A 27275-nucleotide genomic window follows, 5' to 3' on the forward strand; every position below is an offset into this window, starting at 1 on the left:
TAATCTATTTTACAGTTAACTTGTTCTCACAATAATTTTAGGTACATGTTATGTACTAACAGTTGTTTGTTCTGCCCACGATTTTAAAAAAATGCATGTGGATGAGACCAACTTTACGTCGAATGAGTGGCTCCCTATGAAAGAAGCCTTTCAAAGATCTGGAGTGGCCAAGCAAGTCTCCAGAGGAATTAAAAAGCCTGTGTTGCCCAGCAACAACCCAAAAACATCACTAAACCAACCAATAAATCAACACATAGGAATATTATGCAAAAAAACATTTTATTTACAAAACAAAAAGGCACAGAGTTCACATGCACACCTTCCTTCAATAAAATCCAAACTAACTCAAGTCAAACTCCAAGATGACTCAAGCGAATCTGACATCAAATATTGCTAAAGAAATACAGTTTACTTCAATTAAAGCCATTTCGGAAGTTGGGTGATCCGGAGACCACTGTCAACAAAACCCATTAACAATTGCATGCAACCGGTCTGTGACTACGTTGAAAGAATGACTTTTATAAGTGTGAGAAAAACCTTTGACGAATAAAACGAAGGGATGATTCCATATGAGGATTTGTCCTTAAACGGTTCAACTGAGGCACATGTATGAAAGCAGGAATATGTTTCACTCATTGGTGGGAATGTTCAGCTAGCCAGTTTGCTTGTCACAATGGTGGTCTTTCTCTGAGGCAGGTCCTGAGGCGTCGGGATGTGACCGCCGGTGATCTCGGACTTCTCCGTCAGGGCTGAAGGCAACTGCTTTTTCTTCATTTTGTCCTGGGCCATGTTGTAGTCTCCAGAATCAAAATACTTGGGCTGTGTGAACAAAAACAAGGATCTTCAAATGTTGATTTAATGAGATAGAGGGCTGTTAATCGTGATAGTAACCCCTTTCTGAAGTCTTTTTCTCAGGAAATCCGATCCTCCGGGTTTGACTCCAAGACTGCCGTACCTGGCTTTCAATTTGGCCTCTGCTTTCTCTGGACTAACAACCGTATCATCCATTTCCTGTCAAAACCAAGTACAAAGTCAAATTTCTACACCGATGGTAAAATGAAGAGAAGTTCAAACCAAAATCCACAGAAGATAGATCTGGGAAGTGTTTGCAATTACTTGAAAAAAAAAAAAAGCATACATTTCTTCGAGGAAATGCGTTTATACCTGCCAAGCACATTCGACACGCAGCATTTGGAACAATAACGGACAGCACAATTTATCAATGGCAATTGGTACGCGTTGCATCACGGTGGAATTGTTTCCACTTGTATTCTTTATTTTTTAAATAAAGTTGCCAGCTAACTGGTTTTACTAACTTGGCAATGGCATCCCTTTGGTTGCACTAGCCGTGAAAGCCCAACTACGGAGGCCTAAACACTATACCCTGATCAAGTATTTTAAATAACAAAAAAACAAAATAAAAATATCACCTGTTCTTCCAACGTTTTCGTTCCTTCGGCCTCGTCGGACATTGTGCTCATTGTAAAAGCTAGACGTTGGACCCTGAGGAGGCGGAAATGTCGCTTTACTACAGCAGTGGGCAAGGGAAGCGCCTTATGTGCGCTGATGCATGCAAGGTTACGCAATCGATCCCAGAGACTCCAATCACCCGAGCGTCCATCGTTTGAGCTTGTCGGTCGACCCGTTACTTGAATTAAACAGCCCGATAAGAACGAGTGCAGCAATAACTCAGCAAAAGTGTGAGCATCAACATAGTGATGGGGTCTAAAACGGAATTATTGCGAATAGTGTGTGGAAACATTTGTCATTTCTGCCTTTAAAAACATGTGCAGTTGTAGAATGTGACCATCATGACAACTGTTAAACACACAAAAAAAAATGAAACAGCACCAATGCTTTTTTTTTTTTTTTTCCCACAATGAAAAGTGTTTATTCTGTCGTTTGTTGTCTTTTCTGCAATAATGTTATGGTAATGTTATGCAAAGGGTGGAATGAACGAACGCATACACATAAGAGCAAGTGTACAGCACTCAAAAGTGAATCCAAGGCAGGAAGTATTTCTTTTGTAGAAATAATTGTAGCCACACACAACTAGCACATTTAAATGTCCTCTTCTCCCATCTCCACATCCTCTTGTAATTTCTGCATCATTTTCTCCTCCATTTGTTTGGGTTTTCCTGTAAAGACAAACAAAAGATTTGTCTCGATTTGACTGAATACAACAGCGAGTCAAGTTCAAAGAGCTTTCAATACTTCAACTGAAAATGTACCTGCGTGTGGAGCTTTGATGAGGTGAATATTCTTCTTCACGTCCTTGATGACCTCTTCCTTCTCCAATTCTTTGCCCTTCTTTAATCTGAAAAGTGGAGAGAACACGCAATGCTCGATTTCGTTTGAAGTTGGATAGGAAAAGTACAAAAGAAAAGTCCTTAAACAGACATGAACGTCTGACAGTGCCCACCTGTTCATGATGTATCTGGCCTGCCGTTTGCGTTTTATTTCTTCCACCTTCTTTATTGCTTCCACTGTGAAATTGACACAAACAATTAATTGAATTGAAAATATTCTCATCCGATCCAAACGAAAAGCTCTATCAATTATGAAGCAAGAGTTTTAATTTTCTTCCCAAAAAGTACCATACCTGTCTTATCCCATATCTCCCGGTTATATTTAACCGGAGTATTTCTGCGTTTCTCAAACTCCAAACAGTTATCCTGAAAAACAAACATAATGGATGATGAAAGACTCATGCTACACTTGCATAGTATTTATTATTATTATTATTTTTTTTTTTAAATACTAACTTACCACTGTCAATTCCTTTCCAGATGCCTTACGGAATGCTTTGGTCCATCTGGTCTTTCTGGGGTTACGCTTCTTCTTGAAATTCCTGTGGCATTTTGATTTGCAGAATCTGAAGGTCTGTGTGCAGGGAAACAGTCAGAAAAACAAGGAGCATAAACATCATAGTGAAATTAATCTTGTGATTTTTACATGGCTGTTTTGATATTATTAGGGTGTGATTTTGCTGCAGTAACGTTAGGCTGTCGGGGTAAGTTCCACTAGTTACCCTTTAGGGGGCGCTCTCTCCATGTGAAATGCCAATACGCAAGTAGTCTCTATTTGTTAAATGCCTGGGCCGCAATAAAACAATACCGTGGCAACAGCTAAGGTTAACAGCCCATACGAAAACCACATTAAGACAGGTCCTAATCAATCTCCTCCTTAGTCTTTTTTTGTTTGTTTTCGCTAAAATTTAGAAACAGAATGTTCCGTCACTTTCATCCACGTGAACACGTTAGCATTAGCCCACCACAGACCCACGGACAGAACGTTCAAACGCTAAATTACTTGATTATTCACGAACAAAAATGTGACATACCTTACAGTCATTCCGTACAAACATAACTCCATGTCCTGGGTACACCGGACCCGAGCAGAAATAACACTTTTCAATGCGCATCTTTACGCCAGAGGTGCGGCGTGCTACGCGTGACAACAACAAGACCGGACACTTCCTTCTACTTCCGCTTCGGCGGTCACTGAAAGTGTTGATTCTAAAACTTACTGCCCCCCAGTGGACATATTCCGCTAGCCAACCGTTAATCACGCCAAGACAGACAGATGTGCTTCTATAATACGACATACATTCAAATCTATTTAAGCTTTCAAACAGTTATAAAGTATATCAAGTAGACAAGGAAACCACAAGATGTTTTTTTTTTCCCAAGAACAATTTTATTTATCGTCTGCAATAATCTTGAGAGTATCAAAAAGTCGGTTGCGACATTCCAACCCATAAAATACTTTGTTTTGTTGCACTCTTTGGGTTAAAAGGAGTATTTTGGTATTCAAAAGCATGGAAATCAGGGAAAAAGATCATTTAAATTAACAGTCAAGACTACTCACTAAATCTACATTTGGCACCTGAGTCAAGTCAGCAAATTTATCTGTGGCATTCGTGTCCACATTTTTTAATTATAGTAATGAAGAACACAGGAAAAACTCTGAGCATGACATTGACAATATGAACTTGGGGAAATGCCACACTAAAAATTGGACATGTAATCACCAAATACTTAAACGACCATCTAAAGTAAAGGTTTCGACTAATTCTCATTAAGGTGAAATAAGATCAGTTTTGCAATCTCAAGTTAAAAAAAAAAAAACATGTTGTAAAATGCCTTTCTACAAATCAAAACTGAATAGAAATATAACACATTTAAATTCAAATTGTGTAAATGAACCCAAAGAAAATCACTAAATTAGAGACTTAAAGCTTCTTTGGTTAAGATAATTTGTATTACAAAGGTATAAAAATTGATTATGTTGCTCTTCACACACACTGGGCTTCCATTTTGATAGTCAGAATCCTTCTTTGTCACATATGAACAGCACATATCACGGAGGCATTGATAATAAACCCCCATACATTTCATGGGGGGGGTGGGTCAGTATTAGACAATGTGTGCCCAAAGAATAAATACCATCATCTATCACTGACAAGACACACAGGATCAATCAATAGTGTCCACCTAATCTTGCCAAGGATCAACTGAATGAAAAGCCACACCCATGTGAGGAAGCAGACAACTCTTTGGATAATAGCATCGGCGTCACCGCTGCACTTAGCAATGGTCTCAAAAGGCAAACGGAACACAAGCCACGAGAACTTGCGCTAAAGCTTTCACCAGACTAAAGTTTACACCGAGAAAAAAGTATTCAAAGCACCATTCGGAGAAAAATTTACATCAATGGCACAGAAGCGGATTTTTGGCAAAGACACTCTTTCATGTACATCTATTGTATTTTTGGTTGCCTATTATTACAAAGTCTTTGGGTTCCTGTCTTTGGATCGAGTACGCAAGGCCCGTTGGAATATTAAGGCCGTGTTAAAGCTTTGAGTTCAGTGCACTGGAAATGTCCAACATCTCGTACAACCCAAACGGTTTGACAATATCTAATGCACTTGTTTTTTTGTTTTTTTTTCGATTCCACCACACAAAAGGTGGGGGGGGGTGGAAAGACAAGCGATGGGAAACAAAAGCTCTTTCAACCGCAAAAATAAATGACATGACGTGGTTTCACACACTATTTGGAGGTAGCCATGATGAGACAAAAACTGAGGTAGACAATCAAGGTCCAATGGAAAACAAATTAAATATGACCAAATGTATCACAGCATATTTTTTCAAACATTCATCATGGGTGAGTTTTGGTTTAGGACAGACGATGCCACAAAGACCAACAGGTAGAACAGCGAGAAGAAAAAAAAAAAAAAATGGAAGAAAATGTTGGGACCAACATTCATACAAAATCCTGAGGTAGATCTGAAGAAAATCCTCATTTCCTCCTTCACAGCAGCTGACTTCCTGTTCCCTTGTGCCACAGGAAATAAGCAGAGGGCTCAAACCAGGAAGCAAACGAGGTAGAAATGGTCTTTTGTGGAGCCGGGTGCGAAACGGAGTGCTAGCTGCCGCCCGAAGCGCAGCAGGACCGAACGTCATCCGGGGCGGAGATATGGTAGCAAACACACTTCTGCTTTTCCACCCGGAAAAACGCCTTCGGCTCGGCTACATCTGCATTATCCGGAGTTTCGGTTCTGGAGCTTTGACTGGTCGACGGATTTCTCATCTCTTCATTGCTTTCCTCGTTGGAGTAATGTCCGGAGTCTCCTGTCTCTTGGCTGCTCTCGCTGCTTTGCGAGGTCTCGGTGTGGAAAGGTCCGAAGATGATCTCCCGAGATGATGGAGGTAGAGGCGCTGCGCCTAAATGCTCCTCATAGTGCAGAACGGTTTTGCCAGCTTCATATAAATGGACCCTCCCTTCAACCTAAACAACAAAATTAGATGTCAAACTTTTTTTTAAAACGTATGACAGTATGATGTCGCAACACTTACATCAATCTCAGTTGGTGTGCTGACATCTCTGTTGAAAAGAAGCCACTTCTTGCTTTGATTTTTGCTCATGACAGGACCCGTGCTATTTATCATCATATTAGATCCACCCTAAAAACACATGACAGTCCATTAGAATTCTACTGTTTTTAAATTATGACTTTTTTTAGGTCTAGTCTTACTTTGGCATCTATGAAGTTGGTACTCATCATGGGAATGAGGGCATCAGCGTTCTCGACGTGGCGCTCGTGAGGCAAAGAGAAGCCTTCGCCGGGCGGCACAGCAACAACCTTGTGGTTAGAAGATTTCCTAGAAAAAAATAATACACACAAAAATTCCAGTTAGTGATAGAAAAAGTAAACCACAGTGATGAAAACAAGTACCTTGGTCTCCCTTTACTGATGAGGATCAAGGCACACATTACAATACAGGCCAAGGCGATGCTAACGCCAACGATGATCCCAGTCATGGATCTCTGGTCTATGTGGTAAAGACCATCCGAGAAGACTGAAAAAAAAAATCAACCAGATTATATTTAATCGATTCAAATATGTCAAATGAGTGACTCTTCTGTTACTCACCTGCGGTGTGCTGAAAACTATCCGAGCGCCAGGCGTTTTTGTTGCGTTGGACATTTCCACGCTTCATAACCAGCTCGACGACATCCGAAAAAGGCCCGTCCCCCACCTGGTTGGAGGCAGAGATCTTCACCAGGTAGACATTCCCTGGTTCGAGCTTCTCCAGAAGAGCCATTGTATGGCTTCCTAGTCATGGTACAAGAAGCAGACATTAGCGGGCGGAATACAAAAAAGGGAGACTTGAGAGAGGATGTAAATAAAAAAGGACACAAATATCGAAATATGGAGGATTTTTTTTTTTTTTTTGTGGGACACTGCTCACCCTCTCTTTGAATTATTTGCCAGCGTCCGGCCATCCAGGATGCTTGTGAAGCGTAAAGTATGGTGTAATGTGTAACCACCACGTTGGCCTCGGCGGGCTCCTTCCACGATACCAACGCCGTGTCATCCTCGATCAGAGTTAGTCTCACTCCTGTAGGTGGTCGTCTCGGAGCTGCGGAAAGAAACATGAGGAAATCAAATATTTGCTGGAAATATATCTCAGGTTACTTTATATGTTGATCAACCTGCTGGTTTTGTGCGATGGAAAACCACATGGCTCCAAGGGCTCGACATCTGATCCACGTGAAGGCGTACCACAAACTCATAGCGAGTGTTTGGCTCTAAATTTTGCATGGTCACATTCTCTTGGGTGCTGAGGGGGGTAAAAAAAAAAAAAAAAAACAACCCTCAAAATCCAAAACACTTCATTATCTTCATCAAAGGAAATGATTTGATGTGTTCCTGTATAAGACAAAGATTGTTTGCTAGCTTACGTTTGGAGGTAGCGTACGGCGGATGCATTGTGCGTGCCCACAATGGTGGAACGGACAGTGTAGCTGACGGTCTTCCCAGAAGGGAAAGTGGGACGGCTCCAACGTAAAGACACTTCAGAGGAATTGCTAGCCAGGATAGTCACATGATCTGGTGATGGAGGGGTGGCCGCCATTTGGTCTCTGGCCGCTGTAGATGGCCAAAGCGACAACATGACTACAAATGTAAACAGGAGACATTTCAAAGTAGAAAATGGACTCACAGACACATCCAGGGGTACTGATGGCTTGATCTGTCTCATAGCCGTCTCCAGCTTGACTAAAAGCCACAATCTTGATACGGTATCTTCGCCTGGGATCTGGAACATAAAAGATATTTTAATTTTAACATTCTGAAATGGAGGCAAGTTTCAAAGAAGGCAAGCACTAACATAACACTAGGGGGGCAAAGTGTGGGGGTCATAACTGCCCCCCCCCCCCAATGCATGGACAATGCATGGTCTCCTATGTCACCCCAACCTGTAATTATCATTTGTTGCCATGTAACAAGAGCATGAGCAACTAAAACCATAGAAGAAAATGGTTGTAAGCTCAATAGTCAAACTGATCAATCAAACCGAATTTATCCGAAACTAAAAATCCACAAAATCCTACGTTGTTGACTGATGCTTTGTAAAAAAAATGAGAAACTTTGAGACATCCAAAAGATCAGTCTTTGACATGTTTGAACCTAAATACACCGTTGCCAAGGCTCCTAAATCAGGGCATTTTGGGGTAGTGTTAAGATTAGTTTTATGCCTTCCAGTGTGAAAGGTCAGCTTATGGGTATTGACCATGGGAGGCGGGTGTCCAGGTCTGTTGTGGGGGCTGGGCGGAAGGGCAGCCTTCAGCTGCCGGGAGCCGAGGCCCATGGGACCGGAGGGGGGTTGACTTGGGTCACCGGGTCAGGCCAAGATAGAACAGACGGATTCTGGGTGCAGGACTCTAGGACGAGGGGGGGGGGGGGGGGTTTGTTTCCCCTCTCACACTTTTCCTGGTGTCCTTGTTGTAGCTTTCAACTTGGAGCAAGCCTGGCTTAAAAGTTGTGCACATTTCTAGCCTGTTTACATTTAAAAACCAGATAAATGTAACGGTTTCATATTTTAGCATATGAAGTAAAAAGGAATCAAGCAACCTCGCTTGGTGATTCACAGAAGCTGAATTTTATTTTAATCAGCATGACTCAGCTCAGTATCAGATTGATTATGATTATTATTAATTTTGTATATCTGGACAGCACAGAGTAGCATTGGGGGGCAGGGCACTAATTTGAGACTGCTGTCTCACGGTTAAAGGTCAGTGGTCCTGTCCAGTTCTGGCCAATCCCAAGGGTCTGTTGCATGTGTGTCGCGGTCCAGCTAAAAAAGGGGGAGGCGGCCAAAATCTGGTAAAGCAGGTCTGGCTTCGAACACAACACAATAGCCAGGGGTAATTATGCAAGTCACTGGATGGGAAACGGTGGTGGGAGGGACATCTGGACACTGACCTCTAACCTGGGGAGCCTGATCCCACTCAATAGTGCAAGCAAACGAGAGCGGTCAGCTCACATTGATCTGTGTCGCGGGCGCAAATGCAAATGCGGCGGCGGCCAACGGACACGCCAGACGTATGTTAATGTTATCAGCTGTGTCCACGCTTACCGAGGCCGCTGATGGTGTAGGTGTAAGTCTCAGCCTGCAGCTGGATGACGGGCTGTTCCGGTTGACTTTCCTCATGGTAACGCAAGCGATAGCCAAGGACAACCTCCATCTCCGGGGCGGTTTGCCAGCGGGCCACAATGGAAGTGCAGTTAAGCGGCTCAAGTTGAAGAATAGGGGCTGAGGGCACTGAGAGGGCACAAAAAAAAAAGGAGCCATGAGATCAATATGCATTCACTCTTATAAGAAAAGAGCAGGAACATTTTTGGAGTGCAGGCAACGGATGCAATGCGGCATTATGTATTTGATTGAATAAACATGAGAGGAAAGTGGCTTTGATTATTTTACTATGCTTCAGCACTTTGGACTGTTGGGCAGCTCATCAACACACAAACGTATGTAGGCCACAGTAGCAAAAAAAAAAAAAAAGCTTGGAAGAAGACACCAGGATGTGAAAAGAAGCTATTCCCCCCCCCCCCCCCCCCCCCCTCCCCAAACACACACAGACGCCAGAGGGCCTCTCTTTATGACCCGTGACGAAGGCCGCGCTTACATCACTGACAGCGAAGGGCAAAGGTTTCAGAGCAACCAACACAAAAGCTCCGGGACAATGCTACGAGAACAAACTCCAAACACAAGATGGTCCTGAAGAAGGACTAAAAAAGCAGAAATTAGATTGTTTGGTTTTCTTATTCAACCTTTTACGTGAAAGCATTAACACAGAACGGTTTAAATGTTCTAATTAAATCAGCGAGTATCTTTCTAGGCCAACGCAACTTTACCTTTCCGACTGGATGTCTTGGGCGTACGGTGGGACGTCCACGCTGAGGGTTCACACCAACCCATTCGGGTGGCTGCGGCCATGCGGAGCAGGTAGATGGTGTCGGGCTGGAGGCCCTCCAGGAGATACTCGGTAGTGTTCTGAGGCAGCTCCACGGAGATGACCGTGTTGTCTGCGGCCGTGCGGTAGGACAACCTGTACGCTGACACCCGACCGCGGCTCACTTTGGAGGGAAGCTGCTGCCAGCTCACCTGGATGTCTGTCGAGTTGCGGCTTATCAAACGTAGTTCTGGTGTACGCAGAGGTACTGGAAAATCAAATGTGAGAGTATGAACATGGCGGTCTAACTCTGAACAGTCTTAGTTGAATTTTTCGACTCAATGACTAGCAATGGAAAATGCCAAAATCACCCCCACCCCTCTCTCTGTTCCCACTCTAAAGGTGTTGTTGTGTACACACAAGATTTACATTGACTTTAACTAAAGTGTCAGAGTGATTTACTGCAAGGAATGCTGGGAGTCTCAAAGCTTACCATCCTCCAAGGTGTGTTGACTGACTTGATCAGACATACGACTGGCTCCCATTGGCATGTAAGCCACGATGTAGAAGCTGTAATTCCTAGCAGGCTCAAGGTCATCAATAATATAACTGGTTGTGTCGTTGCCAATCACAACTTGGTATTCCTCGTTGTTCAGACCTGACGTGCGGTGGAGAAAGAGTTAGGTTTTGAAAAAAAGAAAAAAAAGCCTAAATGGTATAAAGGTTTTTGTGCTTTTGTAAACCAGCACAATAATTGCTGTTGTATAAGATTTTTTTTTTACTGAATAGAAAAAGACAAACTAACATACAGTTCTACGAGACTCTAAACGGTATCTTTACTTTTCAGTACAAAGAAAAAGTGCACAATGACTTTCAAAACTGCTGTCGTCAATGGACAGCAACAAGAAATTGCCTTGCCAAGGACAGCGCATCACATAACACACTCATCTCCTTGAACATTTTTCTCAGCCATCTTGGTCTCACCTTCAGCTTTCATATAATGGATGGAGTAGGCTATGACTTTGTCGGCATTGTACAGCGGTCTCTCCCACGCCAACAAAATGGCCGAGCTCGAGATGGTCTCGGCGTGGACGTTCCTGGGAGCGCTGGGCCTATCCTCCGACATCACCACGATAAGTCGTGCCAAAGACAGCACGGAGCCCTCTTCGCTCTCTGCTATGCACTGATAGATGGCATCGTCCTCTGGGATGATCTGGGTGATCACCAGTTTACTGTGGGAGGAAGAAAAATAGCACACAATCAATACAAAGCGCCAAAGCCTTTGGCCAATTTGTTTAATAAATCTGTCTTGAATACCTGTTGTACATCTTAATCCGTCCGTTTAAATGAACCTCTTCACCGTTCTTTAGCCAGCTAATGCGGGGTGGGGGGACTCCTTGGGCTTGGCAAATAAAACGGGCGGTACCGGCTCTTGGACGGGTCTGGCTCTCAGGCCGCTCCACGATCGATGGTGGTACTGAAAAGAGAAATTTACAAGGAATGAGGTAAGTTTGACAAATGTTATCATCAAATCGCAAGGTTGTACCTTGGACAGTGAGGTTGGCAGCAGCTATGGTGAAATTGCGGGTTCCGGGGGTGGTGGCTCTGCAGAGGTAGACTCCGCTGTGTTTAGAATTGACGTCGCTAATAACCAAGTTCCCGTTGCCCAACACTTTGGCTTTGTATACATCGATGGGTTTACTATCAGCACGACTCCACGAAATGATGGGCCAGGGGTTCCCGGTGGCTAAGCACTCCAGCACCGCCGTTTGGTGGAGAGAAACTGTCATGTTCTGAGGTCCGGCGATGATTTTGGGCCTCTGACGGGTTTTAGCGTCCGCACCTTTAATCAAAGAAATATAACAATAATATTTAAAAAATAATAATAAAAAAAGATAATAATAATGGATGATAATAATAATAATAATAATAATAATAATAATAATAATAAATATTTCTAAAGTTCCATCCATAAATGATTCAAACTAATTTGTGTCGTCTCTTCACCTTGGCTGACTGTCAGCTTTGCCTCTCGACTCTTCTGCCGACTTCCGATGTTAGTTGCGACACATCGATACAGCCCGGCGTCCTTCGCTTGTACATTATGGATCTGAAGGACTCCACTGGGCAAAACTGTGATTCTGCACACAAACAAATCATCACTTGGGTCAAACTTGGCTAATGACCAAGTTGCTCTACTACTTTTCCTTGTATCATGACTGCATGCAAAATGACTGAAGGCTAACTAAAGGTACCGACCTGTCCGTTTGTAGCGGCAGTGTGCTTTGGTTAAACTCCCAGGTGATGGTTGCAGGAGGTCGGGATGTGACTCCACATGAGAATCGGGCCACCGAGCCCGCAGTCACCTCCGTAGGCAATGGGTGGAACAAAAACTCTGAAATACCTGAATAGAAATAGAAAAGCCAAATAATCAACTCACGGCTATATACATTTCTGACTTTGATCAACTTCAAGGGTTAAGCAAAATTTTCATCATGTGTGGTCAATGTGCTCCATCTGAGGCCTTTTCATCTCTAACTAGCACAAAACCCCTAATCTGCATTAATGTGGAAAGGGCCCTCCTTAAAATATTACCAATGACCTTCGCTCATTAAGGTGATAAGTCTTCCTCTTCCCCCGCACACGCAAGAAACAAGTCAATATCACGTTAAAGAAAATCAATAACCCATTCTCCCCACTGAAACCCCACATTGAAATCCCCAGCTTTGGGAAAACCAAATTAAAAGGGAACCTTGTAATTTATAACCTAATTTCATGCACAAATAACATGCGAGTTTTAAGACATCATTTCCCTTAACTGGGCCTGAGAGGTCAAAGCTAAATTCAACAAATTGTTGTGTTTTATTATGTTGCTTGTATCATCTCTCAGTTGGTAGAACAAAACAACATGCTATTTATTTTCACATTCTGACACCCAGTGTTAGATGAGGAATTATGATGAAAGTGCTAATGTGCTCAGAAGAGTGCTAGCAAAAAGCCTCCCTGGATGTTTTTTTAGAAAGGCCATTATCACTCACTGTGGCCTACTGGCCATGTTCATTCACAAGAGAAAGTGTCCCACATTTAACAAAAGGCCTCTGCCTGACAGGGGTCGATCCAGTGAAAGGACTCGTGTCCTGGGAGCCGACGCGGCGGGCCAACCCAGTCACAGCAGCCGTGTGACATCACAAAGCCCTTCTACGCTGACCTCTGAACCCCAGGACCTCTGGACAGAAGGCGAGCAGCGAAGGGGGGCCCATCCTCCAACTCCACGCCCATAGATAACCAAAAACCTTTAACCTCTTCTCACACAAAAGACTGGACGCTGGACTAAACTTGGACTTTTGGGGGTTTTAGTGGTCTTTTTTTTTTTTTTCAAATTAGTAAAACAAATTATTTTAAATGGACACCATCTATAAACAAATCAGCATTGTAAATGCCTTGTAACTGCTTCACATTTACGATTTATTTTCCTCCTCTATAAAATAGAAGTCATAAACACGGCAAATTGTCGATGTAGATGTTTACCGTCAACTTCCTGTCTTCAAAGTCAACATATTTATCCTAGCGACACTCGATATACATAATTCTCAAACCAATAAGCGACACGAACGGGCCCATTGAACAGACACAGCTGTCCTGTCCACTGATACGTGGACAAACAAATGCGCTCTCAACCTAGTCTTTTCTTCTGGGGTGGTCAGGGGTACTCCAAACAAAGCCCAAAGGCAAACGGCCTTTCAGAGATTCCTCTGTGTAGCCGACCATTCAGCGATGACACACAACTGCAACACAATGCAATCCCCCTGGCCAAACGAAAGCTTAGAATATATTTTTGTGGGATATTTAGACACTATTTTTGACTTTGTTTTAAACCTCTTTGACACCATGAAGTGAATATTAATGTTGCTGCAGTTTTTAAGAGGCTCATACTTACTTGCGATAGTCAGGCGTGATCTTTGGCTGAGGATGGCTCCAAATTTGTTTTTGGAGAGGCACTGGTAGAATCCTTCATCTGACTCCTCCTTGGTATGCTTTATCTTTGGTATGTACAAGGAGCCGTTTGGTAAAAGCTGGATGTGCTCACTTTCTGCTAAGTGAACACCATTTTTCAGCCACTTGATGGTGACTGGAGGCTGCCCGTGAGCTTGGCAATCCAAGACAGCGGGGTCCTTTGGTAGAACGGTCACATCACTGGGCTCAGTGATGAACGACAACTCACTGAAACATAAAACACCTAGAGGAGGAGAAAGCAGCATTAGGGGGGAGATTGATAGTTGATAAACGCTTGCTCAACTATTGGGTTAGGGTTAGGGTTTTCCATCATTACAGCATTAGATGGAATTGTTTGATGATATATCTACAATGGACTATTCATCAAATCTACTACATTGTAATAAGTCTACAGAGGGTACAGAAAGTATCATCTTTGTACTTTGTGTTTCTAATATGAAAGGTAATACAAAAAAAGTAGACTTCATCATTAGTGTGGGATGGTTAAAGTCAATATAATGATAACACAAAACAAATTGAAACCAAGCTATTTCCATGTACCTGTCTAAAAAGGCCATAAAATGTCACATATATATCCAGATAACAATTATGAGTCCCAATTTTTAGGTAGTACAAACATATTCCTCCATCTGCGTTATCCAAACAAATGATGGATATAGCGTGGGATTTTCTTTAAAGAGATAACTTTTGCATTAGAACTGGAGAAGATGAAAACCTGACCGAAAATCATAGAAAATACTCAATGCAATATATGAACATAAATAGCAAGTTGTTTCAAATCGCTCGCATAAAAATAACCCAAAAACAATCAGCCAGTCAACAAGGATGGACGCAACATTCCCTTCCGTGCGCACAAGAGAAACAAAACACTTACTTGGTGAATGCAGAAAGGAAATCAAAATTAGCAACACTTTCATCTTAAAGTTCGCCATTTATCCACAGTGCAGTCTCATTTTTCCTCGAAAGCGAACCTCCGCGCTCCTGCGTGCAGCTTGGAGGTCCCCCAATCATTAAAATGCTCGCAGCGGAGCAACTTCAGTAGTGCAGGGGTGCAGGGGAGGGGGGATGCAGGAGGGGGGCTCCCTCCTCACGTTTACACATGCGCAGACGACGTGGTCCAGAAAATTAATCCAGATAGCGACATTAGTGCGTCTACCCGGCATAAGAGATGTTTTACCACTTTTTCTGTAAACAGATACGGCAACAAAACCCGAATTAACTTCTAAATAAAGTTTTCATTCATCAAAAACAATCATCATAACATTTGTGAAAATTAATGTTACAATAGTACTACTACTCAACAGCAAATTGTAATTAGAAATACATATACATTTTTTTACTAGCAAATCAAATTTTGGAAATATTTTCGGTTTTGTTGAACCTCTTATTCAGCAATATTACTAAATAATATACATTATATATTATATTGGTATATCACTTTTACTGATATTGTGAACAGCTGATGTGCTGTAGAAAAAAACAAGGGCAGACTATTGAACATTTATTGACTATAATTAATATGCAACATTTAGCCCATTTGTGACTCACTCTATCCTTTCATTATTGTTATTGCAAGTTACACAAACAGGACACCTTCCCTAATGGGGACGGTGTGTTCCAGAAAGACAGCTCCTCACATCCTCACGACATGGATCATCAAATTAGAGCGAACGTGCTGAAATGGAATCAGACGCTCTTGCACTTTGTTGTCATTTGTCACACAAAAATGAACACATGAAGTCATTATTTGTATAGTCATCCCCAAGGAGCATGTACACGGACTACACGGTCTACCTAGAAGGGGTTGCCACACTTTATTTTTTTTTATTTTTTATTTATTTCTACATTTATAAATTTTATTTATTCCCCAGTATACTATGAAGCAGACGCACAAACCACTTCCACACAGCGCTGTCATAATTACTCCTCTTTATGACAGTATAACAGTTAACTTAATAAAATGTAGTAGGATTTAGACGCGCAAAATGGTCAACAGGAGTTATAAATTAATTCGTTCGTGGAGCGACAGGAAGCTCAGGCTTGGAACGGAAGTTTGACAGGTGCTAGCATGCTACAAGCTAACAGCCGGCTGTATTATTCAACAACAAAATGTGGTTTCCTGCCTGAAACTCTGAAATATTGATAGTTTTCTTTTGCCGTCGCCTTTTTCATTATCGTTGCTGATACTTATTTCTAGCTGCAACGGGTGAGTGCGTCTTTTAATCGCGCAGGGAATGTTGTGAACGTGATGTTAGCACAGTGGGTGAGCTAGCTTGTCAACATTGCGCACAGTGTCGTCAGCGCAACTATTTTAGTGGTTCTTATAAATGAATGAAAGTGACCTTACAATATCATCGCGCAGATGTTTTAGCTTATTGAATATCCAGTGCATCATGTTGATAAGTGTTTTTGATTTTTTTTTATAATAATAATAATAATTATGATTGTTATTATTAGTTTAGGAAGAAATGGCAGTTGAAAAATATGTTTCCAAGACACTGGAACTTCTCCAAGAAGAGAGGGAAGCTGAAATAGAGGAAACCAGGTTTGTGAAGAGAACTTAATGAAAACAGTTTACAAAATATCTCAAACACAGCACCCTTACTTTGAAATGTGTAGTTACTTTTATCGTTTGTTTTTGTAAATATTTAGTTTGATTGTCGAGCATCTCCCCGTACTTGCATTGGGGTTTCTCCGGCCTCCTCGCACATGCCAAAAGCATTAGGTGTAAATGTAAATAGTTTGTCATTTTTCTGCAATTGACTGGCAACCAATCAAAAGTATACCCAGCTTTTTCCCCAAAGTTAGTAGAAATAGAGTCCAGCTTACCTTCGACCATAAGATAAGTACAATAGAAAATGAATGGACTGTTTTGTTTTCTGCCCACAGGGCATGGAAGGAGAACATCTCGCTCAAGGAGCTTCAAAACAAAGGAGTGTGTCTACTAAAACTTCAAGTTGCAAGTCAGTCCACAGGCCTGTACGGTCGAACCGTTCTCGTCCTTGAGCCAAGAAAGCATCTTGGCCTCTCATCTCTTCCAAGCAATAGCTTTGGACCTGGTAAGATAGAAAAATAAAAATTGCTTTTTGTTTGTGATTTTGCAACTGGTTGTAAATGGTGTACTCTTTGCCACAGGGGATATTGTTGGTTTGTATGACTCCGGTGGATGCAATGAGACGTCTCAAATCAGCACAGGCATTGTGACGCGGGTCAGCCAGACCTCCATAAGTGTGGCTTTTGACGATTCAAAGGATGGGCTCAGTTTTGATACTGAAGGTCCATACTGTCTCTTAAAGTTAGCAAATGATGTAACTTATAAACGAATGAAAAGGTATGGAGTGCATTTTTAATGTGGATTTAAATTGGGTAGTTGTGTCTTATATGAAAATTTTTGTTTTCTGTGTTTATGCTGGCAGGGCTTTAAATACGTTAAATGGATACAACAGTGGACCATCTGCAAATTTGATCAATGTTCTCTTTGGCGAATCCAAACCTTCTTCTCATTCCCAGCCACGTAAGAAAAGACTTACTTTGAGATGTACACATGTTGTCCTTGTCTTTAAAATTTTAGTTACACAAATGACAAGTGTATAAAGGGCACAATATTGACAGCTTACACAATGAGATCTAATACAAGAGCTGTATTGAAATAAATATTTCTTACCTTGTGGTTTGTGTAGAAATGCACTGCGTCAAACTAAAAGGTGTGTCTCATGTTTTTGCTTGCTGTTGTTTTCTATTAGATGAAGTCAAATTTTTTAACTCAAACTTGGATGATTCCCAAAGAGAAGCAGTGACTTTTGCTTTATCTCAGCGAGAACTGGCAGTGATTCACGGACCTCCAGGAACTGGGAAAACCACCACAGTAGTGGAGATCATTCTGCAAGCTGTCAAACAAGGCCAAAAGGTGCAACAAGAAGCTTTTTACAGTTTTATTCAACAAAAGCAACTCACTTGAGCTGGAATCTACTTTTTATGCAGGTTTTATGCTGTGCCCCTTCAAATGTGGCAGTGGACAATTTAGTGGAGAGATTAGCCCGGTGCAAGGCTAAAGTTCTGAGGCTTGGTCATCCTGCCAGACTGCTGGAGTCGATACAAAAGCATTCGCTGGATGCCATCCTCGCCAAGAGTGACAACGCCAACATTATCGCTGATATCCGCAAAGACATCGACAAAGCTTTTGTAAGTATGTTTGGACGATTATTCGCCGATTATTTTTGACACCTTGAACTTTATGTGTAATCCTCTCAGATGGGAATGAAGAAGAAGAGTGAAAAAGGAGAGCGGTGCAACCTCAGGAGAGAAATTGGTGAATTGAGAAAGGAGCTGAAAACCAGGGAAGCCACGGCCATGGTCCAGATTCTGAAAAGCGCCGACGTTGTGTTATCAACCAACACAGGTTGGTCAAGTAGCCAGATGGAAAATGTCACCTGAGAATCACCGTGATGGTGACCAGGGTCCGCTCATCTGCAGGTGCGTGTGACGACGGGCCTCTAAAGTTCCTGCCGGCCGATCATTTTGACTGGGCGGTGATTGACGAGTGCGCCCAGTCGCTGGAGAGCAGCTGCTGGATTGCTCTGCTTCGAGCGCGCAAGTGCGTTCTGTCAGGAGACTACAAGCAGTTACCGGCTACCATCAAATCACACAGGTAAACCGTTTTTCTTCCACTATTTGACATTTTTCCCTATCATAGGTTTAGATTCTCATTCCTTACCTCTCGGTAACTTCAGGGCGGCTGCAAAAGGCTTGTCTCTTAGTCTAATGGAGCGACTCATCCAGATGTATGGAGACTCAGTTGTGCGTATGCTAACAGTCCAGTACCGCATGAACGCTGCCATCATGGAATGGGCCTCCAAAGAGATGTACCAAGGAAGACTGACGGCACACAGCTCAGTGGAGGCACATTTGTTAAGGTGAGAATCAACATGGTAAAAAAATACAAATAAAATATGGAAATAACGACTGTACTAAATGTCTCGCACAGAGATCTACCTGGAGTCACCTCTGTGGAAGAAACCAACACACCGCTTTTTCTCATTGACACTGCCAGCTGCGGTCTGACGGAAATGGAGTTGGCAGATGAGCAATCCAAAGGCAACCAAGGTTAAGATTTTTTTACTTCATTTGGACTTCTTAACACTGTAATCTATTCATAATAAATATCTGATTTTTTAAAAAAATAGTCTGATAAAAATTAAAGCCCAAAACAATTACTGTGAGCTTGATCTTTTAACGTGTTTTTATTTTTCCTAGGTGAGGTTGACATCGTAGCGCTGCACATCAAAGCGTTAACTGAAGCTGGGGTGAATGCCAAAGACATCGCCGTAATCGCGCCGTACAATTTGCAAGTATGTTATTAAAATGGGAAGCTTTATTCATAATAATCAGAAATGGACTTTTGTCTGTTCAGATTGTGATTGTGAGGGTTTAGAAAATATTTTGACCTCAGCGTTTACTTTTTAACACCTGATAATAGTTTTAACTTTTTGTATCTCTGTGAAGGTGGACCTTCTACGTCAGAAACTTTCTGCAAGGCATCCAGAGCTGGAAATCAAGTCAGTGGATGGCTTTCAAGGCAGAGAGAAAGAAGCCGTGGTTTTGTCTTTAGTCCGATCCAATCGAAAAGGTACCTTTTTGTGTTTGGTGGCGGTCATATAGCAACATATCTGCTACCTGAAATTGATTTGGACAACGTTCGTACTTCCTGAATGCAGGTGAAGTCGGATTTCTGGCGGAGGACAGAAGGATAAACGTGGCCGTCACACGTGCGAGACGTCACGTGGCCGTCGTGTGTGACACCCAGACGGTTCAGAACCACGCTTTCCTCAAGACGCTGGTCCATCACATCACAGAGTACGGCGAAGTCCGAACAGCGTTTGAGTACCTACAAGACATTGTCCCGCAGAATTACATCCGCGATCACAAAGACACAAAGTCTGACACAAAGTCTGACACAAAGTCTGACACTTCGACGACACAGAAGGCAGAGGGAAAGAAAGCCAAAGCGGTTCCAAAGAAATCAAGTGGAAGTAATACAAACGCAACTAAACGCAACGATCCCATCAAGCCGTGCACACCAACACCCGCTGAGGAGGAACAGAAGAAAAAAAGACAAGGTGAAATTCAAGAGATGGTGGAGAACTTTCTGAAGAACATCAGTCAGAGTGAACTGGAGTTCCCGCCATTGTTCAACTCCCACGACCGACTGCTGGTACACCAGATCGCCGAAGAGCTGGGCCTCACGCACCAGAGTAAAGGTGAGGGCAAAGAAAGGTGTATCACCATCTCCAGGCCAACAGCACCAGAGGAGGAGGAAAAAGAAAAAAGTGAGGCAACAGTAGTTTCCCAGGAACAGGACACTCCTCAAGAAAAATCAAAATGTGAATCTGCGTTTGATTTAAAAAGTTTACATATTGAGCGAATGAAGAGGGAACAGCAGAAAAGGGAAGAAAATGCTCAACAAAGGAAGCAGCAGAAAATCTCGCTTGCTACAAAGAAATCCGCTCCTGCTAAAGGTTAGCAATGAAAACGTCTTTGTACTTTGCTGAACTTGAGCTAACTGAGTTTTGCTCTTCCAGGAAAGAAGCCAACCAAAGCCGGCGCTTGTGAAATAGCGGCAGCCGCTTCACCGGACGACGACTTTGACGCCCTCATCCGCGCCGTGGTGAAGGCGGACAGCGTGTGCAGTTTTGTTAAGTGTAAAGCCTCAGTGCGAACGCTTGGACAGCTTTGCCTTTTCTGCAACAGGCAATATTGCCTCAGTCACCACATACCAGAGGTAAGGCGGTGGGAAAAATCAAAACAAGTAGACTTTTTATTATTTGAAATTTGGTTGAAAGGCTTGTGCGATTATAACATAATTCATGTTTCATCAAACCATAACACAGTTACGGAAAGTTTGATCTTTTCGGTCAAAATTATTAAGGCCGGACAAATATCCTTTTTAAGGCAAATTATTGTATTCAACAAATAATTGTAATAATTAAATAATATTTGAAGCAAATTATATTTTACAACTAATTATAATTAAATAATATTTCAACCAATCAAGTGCAATTTCCCCTTGCACAGCTGATGAGCACATGGTTGGGAATCATGTTTCTTAAAGCGTCATTTGTTCAAGTCTAAAAATGTTTGGATCATTTTAGGTGCACGGCTGTGGTGATAAAGCCAAGACTCACGCTCGAGTGAGGATTAGCAAGGAGGGTGTTCTGTACGCCGGCAGTGGAACAAAAGACAAATCCATGGACCCCACTAAGAAAGCGCATCTACACAGGAAACTGGACTCCAAACTCAAAGATATGGCAACACAGAGGAAAACAAAAAACAAAGACAAGGATGGTTGACGATTGTGGAATAAAACTGTGCCAGGCCTGCCAAAAAATGTTTTTGTTTTGTCCCCCTATTTATTCTGTAAACAAAATACAATACATTGAACAAGAGGGTACATTCACCCACGTTAAAACACAAAATAGAGGCGAGGCAGATCACTAATGTATGCAAGTAGCATTGTGTCGCATAGACAAATCTAAGATGGAGGATCACGGCGACAACTGCGGACGTGCAACTACAATAAAGCTAATAACTTCCTACTCGTCATTTTTTTCCTTGTAGCCTTAAGTTTGCTAAGTTATTTTAATATCATGTATAAAGTCAGCTTCGACTAGTATCTCCCATCTTCTTGCAAGCTACAGGACACCAAAATCCATCATTATTCATTCTGGATGTGTGAACCATGAGAGGTAGTTTATTCTTGTCAGCATCGGGAAAATACACCTTTAAAGAAAAAAATTGTCCTGTTTTGCTTTTATCTGCAATATTCGTAAATGATGAAACTTTTTTTTATGTGAAATGTGACTGCATTTCACTTTTAAATATCAAATCAATGTCAAATTTAAACATATCTTAGTCAAGAAAAAATACAATCACTGGTCACAAAATTAGGCACACCAGTGCAATCTAAAAGAGCCAATAAAATATGTAGCTGGATAAGTATTCTCCCTTTATAAAGTTAATATTGCATCTCCAAAATGTTTAACAAAATAAATGTAACAAACACATGGTTACCGCTAAATAGTATTATTAAAGGTACTGTATATACTCGAGTAAATACATGACTAGATTTCGATTAATCCGTGTTTGGCATTCTATAGTCAATGAAACATGCAACATCGGACGTGCAGACTTCTCAATTCTACAAAAGCTCACTGCCATTCTTCTCATCGTATTTTTTTTAAATGACCAATTAATCCCTAGTTCCCCAAAAAAAAAAAAACAACAACAACAATAATAAGATTCCCTGTTTGGCAATTCGTGACCTTCGCTATTAAAGTTCGAGATATGGACGGAAAAAGGAATTTCTATGAAGAACACAATGTGCGTTGATCCGGCTCCTTAAGTTCAAGGAGAAAACAGCTCCATAAACATGTTTTTGTAAAGACACCATAGTCTCATTAAGTTTTTTTGCAAGACACCTCTCCCCTAATGTTTACGGTATGTACAGTCATAAAATATCACGTAAAGAATTCGATAACAGCTGAACAGAATATTCGTGATGCAAGAAATCTTCTTAACCTTATTGTACAAGTCCTTTGCTACTTCTTCTCACTCTGCAAACAAAGGCCAAATACTGCAGCCTATATTCAAAAGTGGCAAACGGACATTTTACCTACATCGTTCTCTTCAGTCGCTTCCAAAGTGATGTCAGTAAAGAAGACGAGTGAGTCCTCCCTCAGAGTGGAGCGCCCGGCTTTCCGTTCAGCGTCCCTCAGCGCAGGGCCACGAATTAGACCAAAGATCGTCATCTCTTCCCCGACCGAGGCTGCCCGCTTCTGTCAAGAGCGCTCGGCAGCACGTGAGGCGTCAACGCACCGTTTGGAGATCCGTAGGTTGAAGGTGGCAGGAAAAATAAATAAATAAATAAATAATCACACGAATCCTGGCTTCATGGAGTTTTTGAAACACTTGGGACAGCCTTTTGTCCCGTTAGTCTGCAGACACCTGAAAGACCACCAAGGTTATTAGTTAACAAAAATAAGCGAAATTACTTCAATTGAAAAACCTTTGGGGTAAATTAAATAAAATGTTAAAATGTTAATGTTTTTCTGTTGTTGTCTTTGTCAACTAATTTCGTACATTAGTTTTCGGAGTTGATTTGAGTCAACAAATGCTTCATGTATTAAAAAAACTCAAATGAATGCTACAACTAAAGCTTCTTTAAAAAACACAAATTATAATTAAATTAATAAAAACTAACAAAGCTGCTCTAAAACTTGAGAAACGGTGAACCTAAACAAAACAAATGACCTCATACCAACTAAACGACACTCACTTATAGTGGAAAATGTGGGAACAGGGCAAGGCCTGCAGCTTTTGGTCCCTGTCCCCGATGGACTCGCCACACATGCCGCAGTAGAGCTCCAGCTCCTCCACGCACTGCAGGAACTTCACCACCTGTTCGCGTAGCTCCTCCTGTCTGCCCTGACTCCTGTAGATGCCCTCCCTCAGGCAATGGGCCTTCAGCGTGCACAGCTTCAAGCGCAAACACAGCGAGGTCATCGGTAGAATTTGCACCATTTTTCATTGATGGCGAGGAACGTCACAAACCTTGTTTCCCATTCCATCTGCCAGGGCCTGAGCTCGTTCCAGAGAATCCAGAGCCTGGATGATATATCATATATCAAATATACAAACAGGTGTACCTAATGTTGTGTCCAGTGAGTCTATATACGAGACGTTAGCTTTCTAGCGCTAATTAGCCACGGCTCTATTACTAACATGTTCTAATTGGGGTACCTTCATATATTCCTTCAGCAGAAGCCAACACTTGGCCACTGCCAGCTGCACATGAGCTTGCCCAAGTCGATTCCCAATCTCCGTCATGATACCCAACGCCGACTCGTAACGAGGGAATGCTTTCTGAAAGAGACGAGAAGTTCAAATGGTTCCAATTGAAGCTCATTCGACTGACGGAAGAAAATCAGGGAACTCGAGGGATGGCGACTTACATCACAGTCACGCCGATAGCGGTGTATGTCTGCAAAGTTCAGCAAACACAGAGCCTGCAGAGGACGGTCGCCGTGCTGCAGAGCAATTTTCATTGATTCCTTTGGAAGGAAAATATTGGAGTGAGCAGAGAACTTCATCACACAGCTCTGCTGTCTTTTAAAAATGGCAGCATAGGAAAATAGGAATGACTGGATGTGTAAATTGTTGGACTAAATATGTTTGGCGAATGGAATGCATTTGAAAAGAATCTTACTATTTTGTTCCTCCACTCAAAGTCAATGACATCAAGTTATTCCCTGCCCCCTTCCACAGCACATAATTAGAACAGAGAGCAGAGGAGACTAAAGCCCCCCCCCCCCCCTCTTCATTAACACTTTAAACCTCTGTGGGCATATTTTGGTGAAGGTCTAAGGTCTAGTACAAGACAACAACTGCTACTCACACCTGTCAGCAAGCGAGCGTGTACTGTATCGACGGATTTGACATCAGGAAGGCCAAAGATCTCACTTGTGAAATATTTAGACTTCTTTTGTAAATGCAAAGGCTTTGCAAAGTGAAAATTGTTAACAAGTCTGACAAACTTGAACTCCTTTTCTCACTCGTCTGTCTTTCTCTATGTAATTCATTGCTGACAACGAGGCGCTCTAAAATGGTTGCACCAGAAGAAGCCCTGGATGTCAAGTTGGACTTTTGCAACAAAAAAAAAACCCTTCCTTGCTTTCTCATTTCTCTTTATGTAATGTGCGTACACTCGCGGCAGACAATGAGGCGCTCTTATGCAGCCTATCCAGAAGAAAGATGAATTTTCAGAGTGAAGCATACCAAGCTAGCTAACTGCACGTCACAAATTGATTTGATAACCGTCCTTACAGTTTTCTTCAAACACGTATTATGTATTTAGAAACAAATCTCCGAACTCACTTTACAGGGACTTGTAACAGCCAGCTCGGTTAAAAAAATGAAACTTGGACGTCTTTAGCCGTCAATGGTAGTGAATGATTGTAGAGGAGTTGAATCGGTACTTTTACCAGAGTCTTAGATATACACATCTTGTGTCAAGAATTTGGGGGGGGGGTTATAAATTTGTTGTTTTTTTTACACCCCGAGTATAAATATAGGTTGACCGTACCTCACAGCATTCCATGGCGTCCGGGAGGCGCTCCAGCTTCCTGTAGGCCACGGACATGTGGTACTGACTCATGGCTCGATACTTGAGGCTCCAACCTTTGCCGTAGTCGTTGACCAGCTCGGCTGCTTTGCAGGGGAAGAACAGAGCTTTCTCGTAGTCCTGCGGGCAGACATTTTCAATCGAAATACGACAGCGTCCAAATAAAGAAGCTCAAACCGGGCGCTTATTTGGGGACGTGTGCATAAAATAACACGCGAGCGCATTCTCCACATGCCACATGGTCACAATGCCATTGAAACCAATCCTCCACGAGGAGCTGGGGGATTACTCTTACAAATCTCTGATGTCAAGGCTACGCCATCACGCCCCCCCCCCCCCTCAGAGTGGGTCCTCATGACTAACAATGCCCACTACTGCATGAGCTAACAGTTGGTCATGTTTGTTTGGATGCTCCACGGTGTTCTCATACTCTGCAAATACTCATCGGTGGAGCTTGCGATTGCACAATCGAGTCACACGTGCCATCCGATGTCAATGGGCTCCGGCTGCTGTTTAGAAACAATGCACAAAGCCAAATAGAGGCCAGCATGCATGTTATTCACCCTAAAAAAAAATTGCAGAACAATATTTTGCTTTCTCATTTCCTGTTGATATCATCATGATAGAATAAATCAGGGGTGGGCCATTATGACTGTCAACGCTTTATAATATATTCAGCATAGGCGACACAACAAACTGATGAATAACTAGTTTTGAAATCAGAAACTAGTAAAAACGGTGAATATTTTAAATAGATGACTGCTACTAAAAATTGTTCGCATTTTTTTCTCATTTTTAAAAGTGAAGACAATTTAGTAATTTTAGTATTGACACATGAAGTCGATGCACAATTTGTCTTTGCGGGCCATATACAATGATATGGCGGGACGTATCTGGGCCCCAAAGCCTTGAGTTTGACACCCATGTAAGTATTTGCGTTGACCGATGTGATTTGCGTTACCTTGAGGTGGACGTAAATATTTCCCAAACTGCAGCAAACACGGCACTCCAGCATCTTGTCGTCATTGTTGTGCGCGTAACGCAGGGCCTTCTCGTAGCTCTCAAGAGCTTGTTTGAAATGGCTGAGGCCCAGGAAGGCGTTGCCCATGCTGAGACACACCTGCCCATTGAGCTGCAGGCTGACCGTGGTGCCTTGCATATTCAAGCAGGTCTTACAATACGAGACCGTTTTGTGGAAGTCGCACAGTTTCTCATTGCTGCGCGCCAAATTCAGGTAGCCCTCAGTCAGGTAATCCGGATCTTCCATTTCTCGAGCCGTGTCGATTTGATCCAAGGCGTACTGTGGAGATGAAAATCATGTGAACATTGCTTGAAAATGATTCTTCAGTTTGGGTGAGAAGCGAGTGGCGCTTGAGTAAGGCCGATTATGTCAACAAGACACCCCACACCGACTATCGGATGGCGGTACACTTATTTACTCTGCATTGGGCGCAAGCCACACATGGAAGTGGTGCTAAGAAGATATAACCTTTGATCCGGTACCATTTAAAACCATCTCGCGCATCGTGGAAATGCGCAATTAGTGCGCAGAGTCGTTCCGATGACACGTTGATGATATTCAGAGGCATGCGCTCTTGAAATGATGTCATGTGAGAGCAGATTGTTGGTTGCGTAATACCGATGACAAATGAACAGCAATTGGATTGAGCGTAAATGTTTTACATACGTTGGCGGGTGGTCTTACCCTGAGCATGTCTTTATATTTCCCCATTTCCGAGTGCGCTGTGATCAAGCATCCCAAAACTCGAAACTTCCCTCCAGGATCCGAAGTTTTCTCCAACACCTTTGTCCACACGTGCAAAGCTTTGTCGGTTTGGTTGGACTGGTACAGCCTCAGTCCTTTCTCGATCTGTTGCTTGGTTTGGTCCTGGCCCATCTCTGTATTGAGGTGCCTCATAAAAAGATTCATTTGTTTAGGCCGTTGGACTTCGGCGGGGTAGCGAGAAAGCAGATCTCCGCCATGCTGAACACTGAAGATCCCCTGAAGATGATCCCCCGCGAGCTGGGTGCCAGAAGGCCTAACACATCCAGATCCCTCAACTCCGGCTGCGCTGGGACGGAAAGGAAACCGGATCCAACCGAGTCACGACCATTATCACCAGCGGCTTCGTGATAAACCCGAGAGCCGGGCGAATATCTTCCCCATTTAACTCTACAGTAATCCCCCCTAGGCATGAAGGTATCAAAGTTCTTCTTCGAAATTTCCGTCTGAAAAACTCCAAAGAAACACGTTTCCTAGCCGAGGGCTAGCGGCGATATCCCAGAATATCTACTCCCTCCGCACCCGAGCAAAAGGAATTCTCAGCACCCCTCAGTCCAA

At 42.5% G+C, this 27275-nt stretch overlaps 5 protein-coding genes across 7 annotated transcripts; 1 reads left to right on the top strand and 4 right to left on the bottom strand.

Moving 5' to 3' along the window:
* Positions 1-260: 260 nt before the first annotated feature.
* Positions 261-1611, bottom strand: LOC147055559 (cAMP-regulated phosphoprotein 19-A-like). The gene is made up of 3 exons (XM_085914863.1): positions 1431-1611; positions 892-1011; positions 261-819 (listed from the first exon to the last, which is right to left on the bottom strand). The coding sequence occupies exons 1-3, from the start codon at positions 1479-1481 to the stop codon at positions 649-651; spliced, it is 342 nt and encodes a 113-aa protein (XP_085770989.1). The 5' UTR covers positions 1482-1611; the 3' UTR covers positions 261-648.
* Positions 1612-1848: 237 nt separating this feature from the next.
* rsl24d1 (ribosomal L24 domain containing 1) lies at positions 1849-3512 on the bottom strand. The gene is made up of 6 exons (XM_085914862.1): positions 3344-3512; positions 2770-2883; positions 2603-2675; positions 2423-2486; positions 2232-2317; positions 1849-2138 (listed from the first exon to the last, which is right to left on the bottom strand). The coding sequence occupies exons 1-6, from the start codon at positions 3422-3424 to the stop codon at positions 2062-2064; spliced, it is 495 nt and encodes a 164-aa protein (XP_085770988.1). The 5' UTR covers positions 3425-3512; the 3' UTR covers positions 1849-2061.
* Positions 3513-5430: 1918 nt separating this feature from the next.
* Positions 5431-14690, bottom strand: LOC147055561 (protogenin B-like). Its single transcript, XM_085914201.1, has 19 exons — positions 14633-14690; positions 13682-13981; positions 12004-12148; positions 11752-11885; positions 11291-11587; positions 11062-11221; positions 10729-10976; positions 10238-10402; positions 9707-10012; positions 8928-9113; positions 7512-7607; positions 7252-7438; positions 7003-7130; positions 6759-6929; positions 6440-6622; positions 6242-6365; positions 6041-6167; positions 5862-5969; positions 5431-5793 (listed from the first exon to the last, which is right to left on the bottom strand). The coding sequence occupies exons 1-19, from the start codon at positions 14688-14690 to the stop codon at positions 5431-5433; spliced, it is 3486 nt and encodes a 1161-aa protein (XP_085770327.1).
* A 1051-nt stretch (positions 14691-15741) lies between these two features.
* ighmbp2 (immunoglobulin mu DNA binding protein 2) lies at positions 15742-21496 on the top strand. 3 transcript variants are annotated; one of them, XM_085914870.1, is made up of 16 exons: positions 15742-15818; positions 16216-16303; positions 16648-16817; positions 16894-17089; positions 17175-17272; positions 17502-17665; positions 17740-17940; positions 18010-18157; positions 18232-18406; positions 18489-18671; positions 18743-18861; positions 19012-19106; positions 19261-19384; positions 19473-20273; positions 20337-20536; positions 20907-21496. In XM_085914870.1, the coding sequence occupies exons 2-16, from the start codon at positions 16227-16229 to the stop codon at positions 21102-21104; spliced, it is 2949 nt and encodes a 982-aa protein (XP_085770996.1). In that variant the 5' UTR covers positions 15742-15818; positions 16216-16226; the 3' UTR covers positions 21105-21496. The 3 variants fall into 3 exon arrangements, with proteins under 3 accessions (XP_085770996.1, XP_085770994.1, XP_085770993.1); XM_085914868.1 differs by having other exon boundaries at positions 15767-15964; positions 16221-16303; XM_085914867.1 differs by having other exon boundaries at positions 15767-15964; positions 20907-21495.
* Positions 21014-27217, bottom strand: rapsn (receptor-associated protein of the synapse, 43kD). Its single transcript, XM_085914871.1, has 8 exons — positions 26640-27217; positions 25896-26234; positions 24896-25054; positions 23766-23864; positions 23554-23676; positions 23365-23418; positions 23090-23289; positions 21014-22758 (listed from the first exon to the last, which is right to left on the bottom strand). The coding sequence occupies exons 1-8, from the start codon at positions 26862-26864 to the stop codon at positions 22686-22688; spliced, it is 1272 nt and encodes a 423-aa protein (XP_085770997.1). The 5' UTR covers positions 26865-27217; the 3' UTR covers positions 21014-22685.
* Between the last annotated feature and the right edge of the window lie 58 nt (positions 27218-27275).

Source organism: Syngnathus leptorhynchus, chromosome 6 (assembly GCF_054491065.1).
Source record: "Syngnathus leptorhynchus isolate UIUO chromosome 6, UIUO_Slep, whole genome shotgun sequence".
Classification (NCBI taxonomy): Eukaryota; Metazoa; Chordata; class Actinopteri; order Syngnathiformes; family Syngnathidae; genus Syngnathus; species Syngnathus leptorhynchus.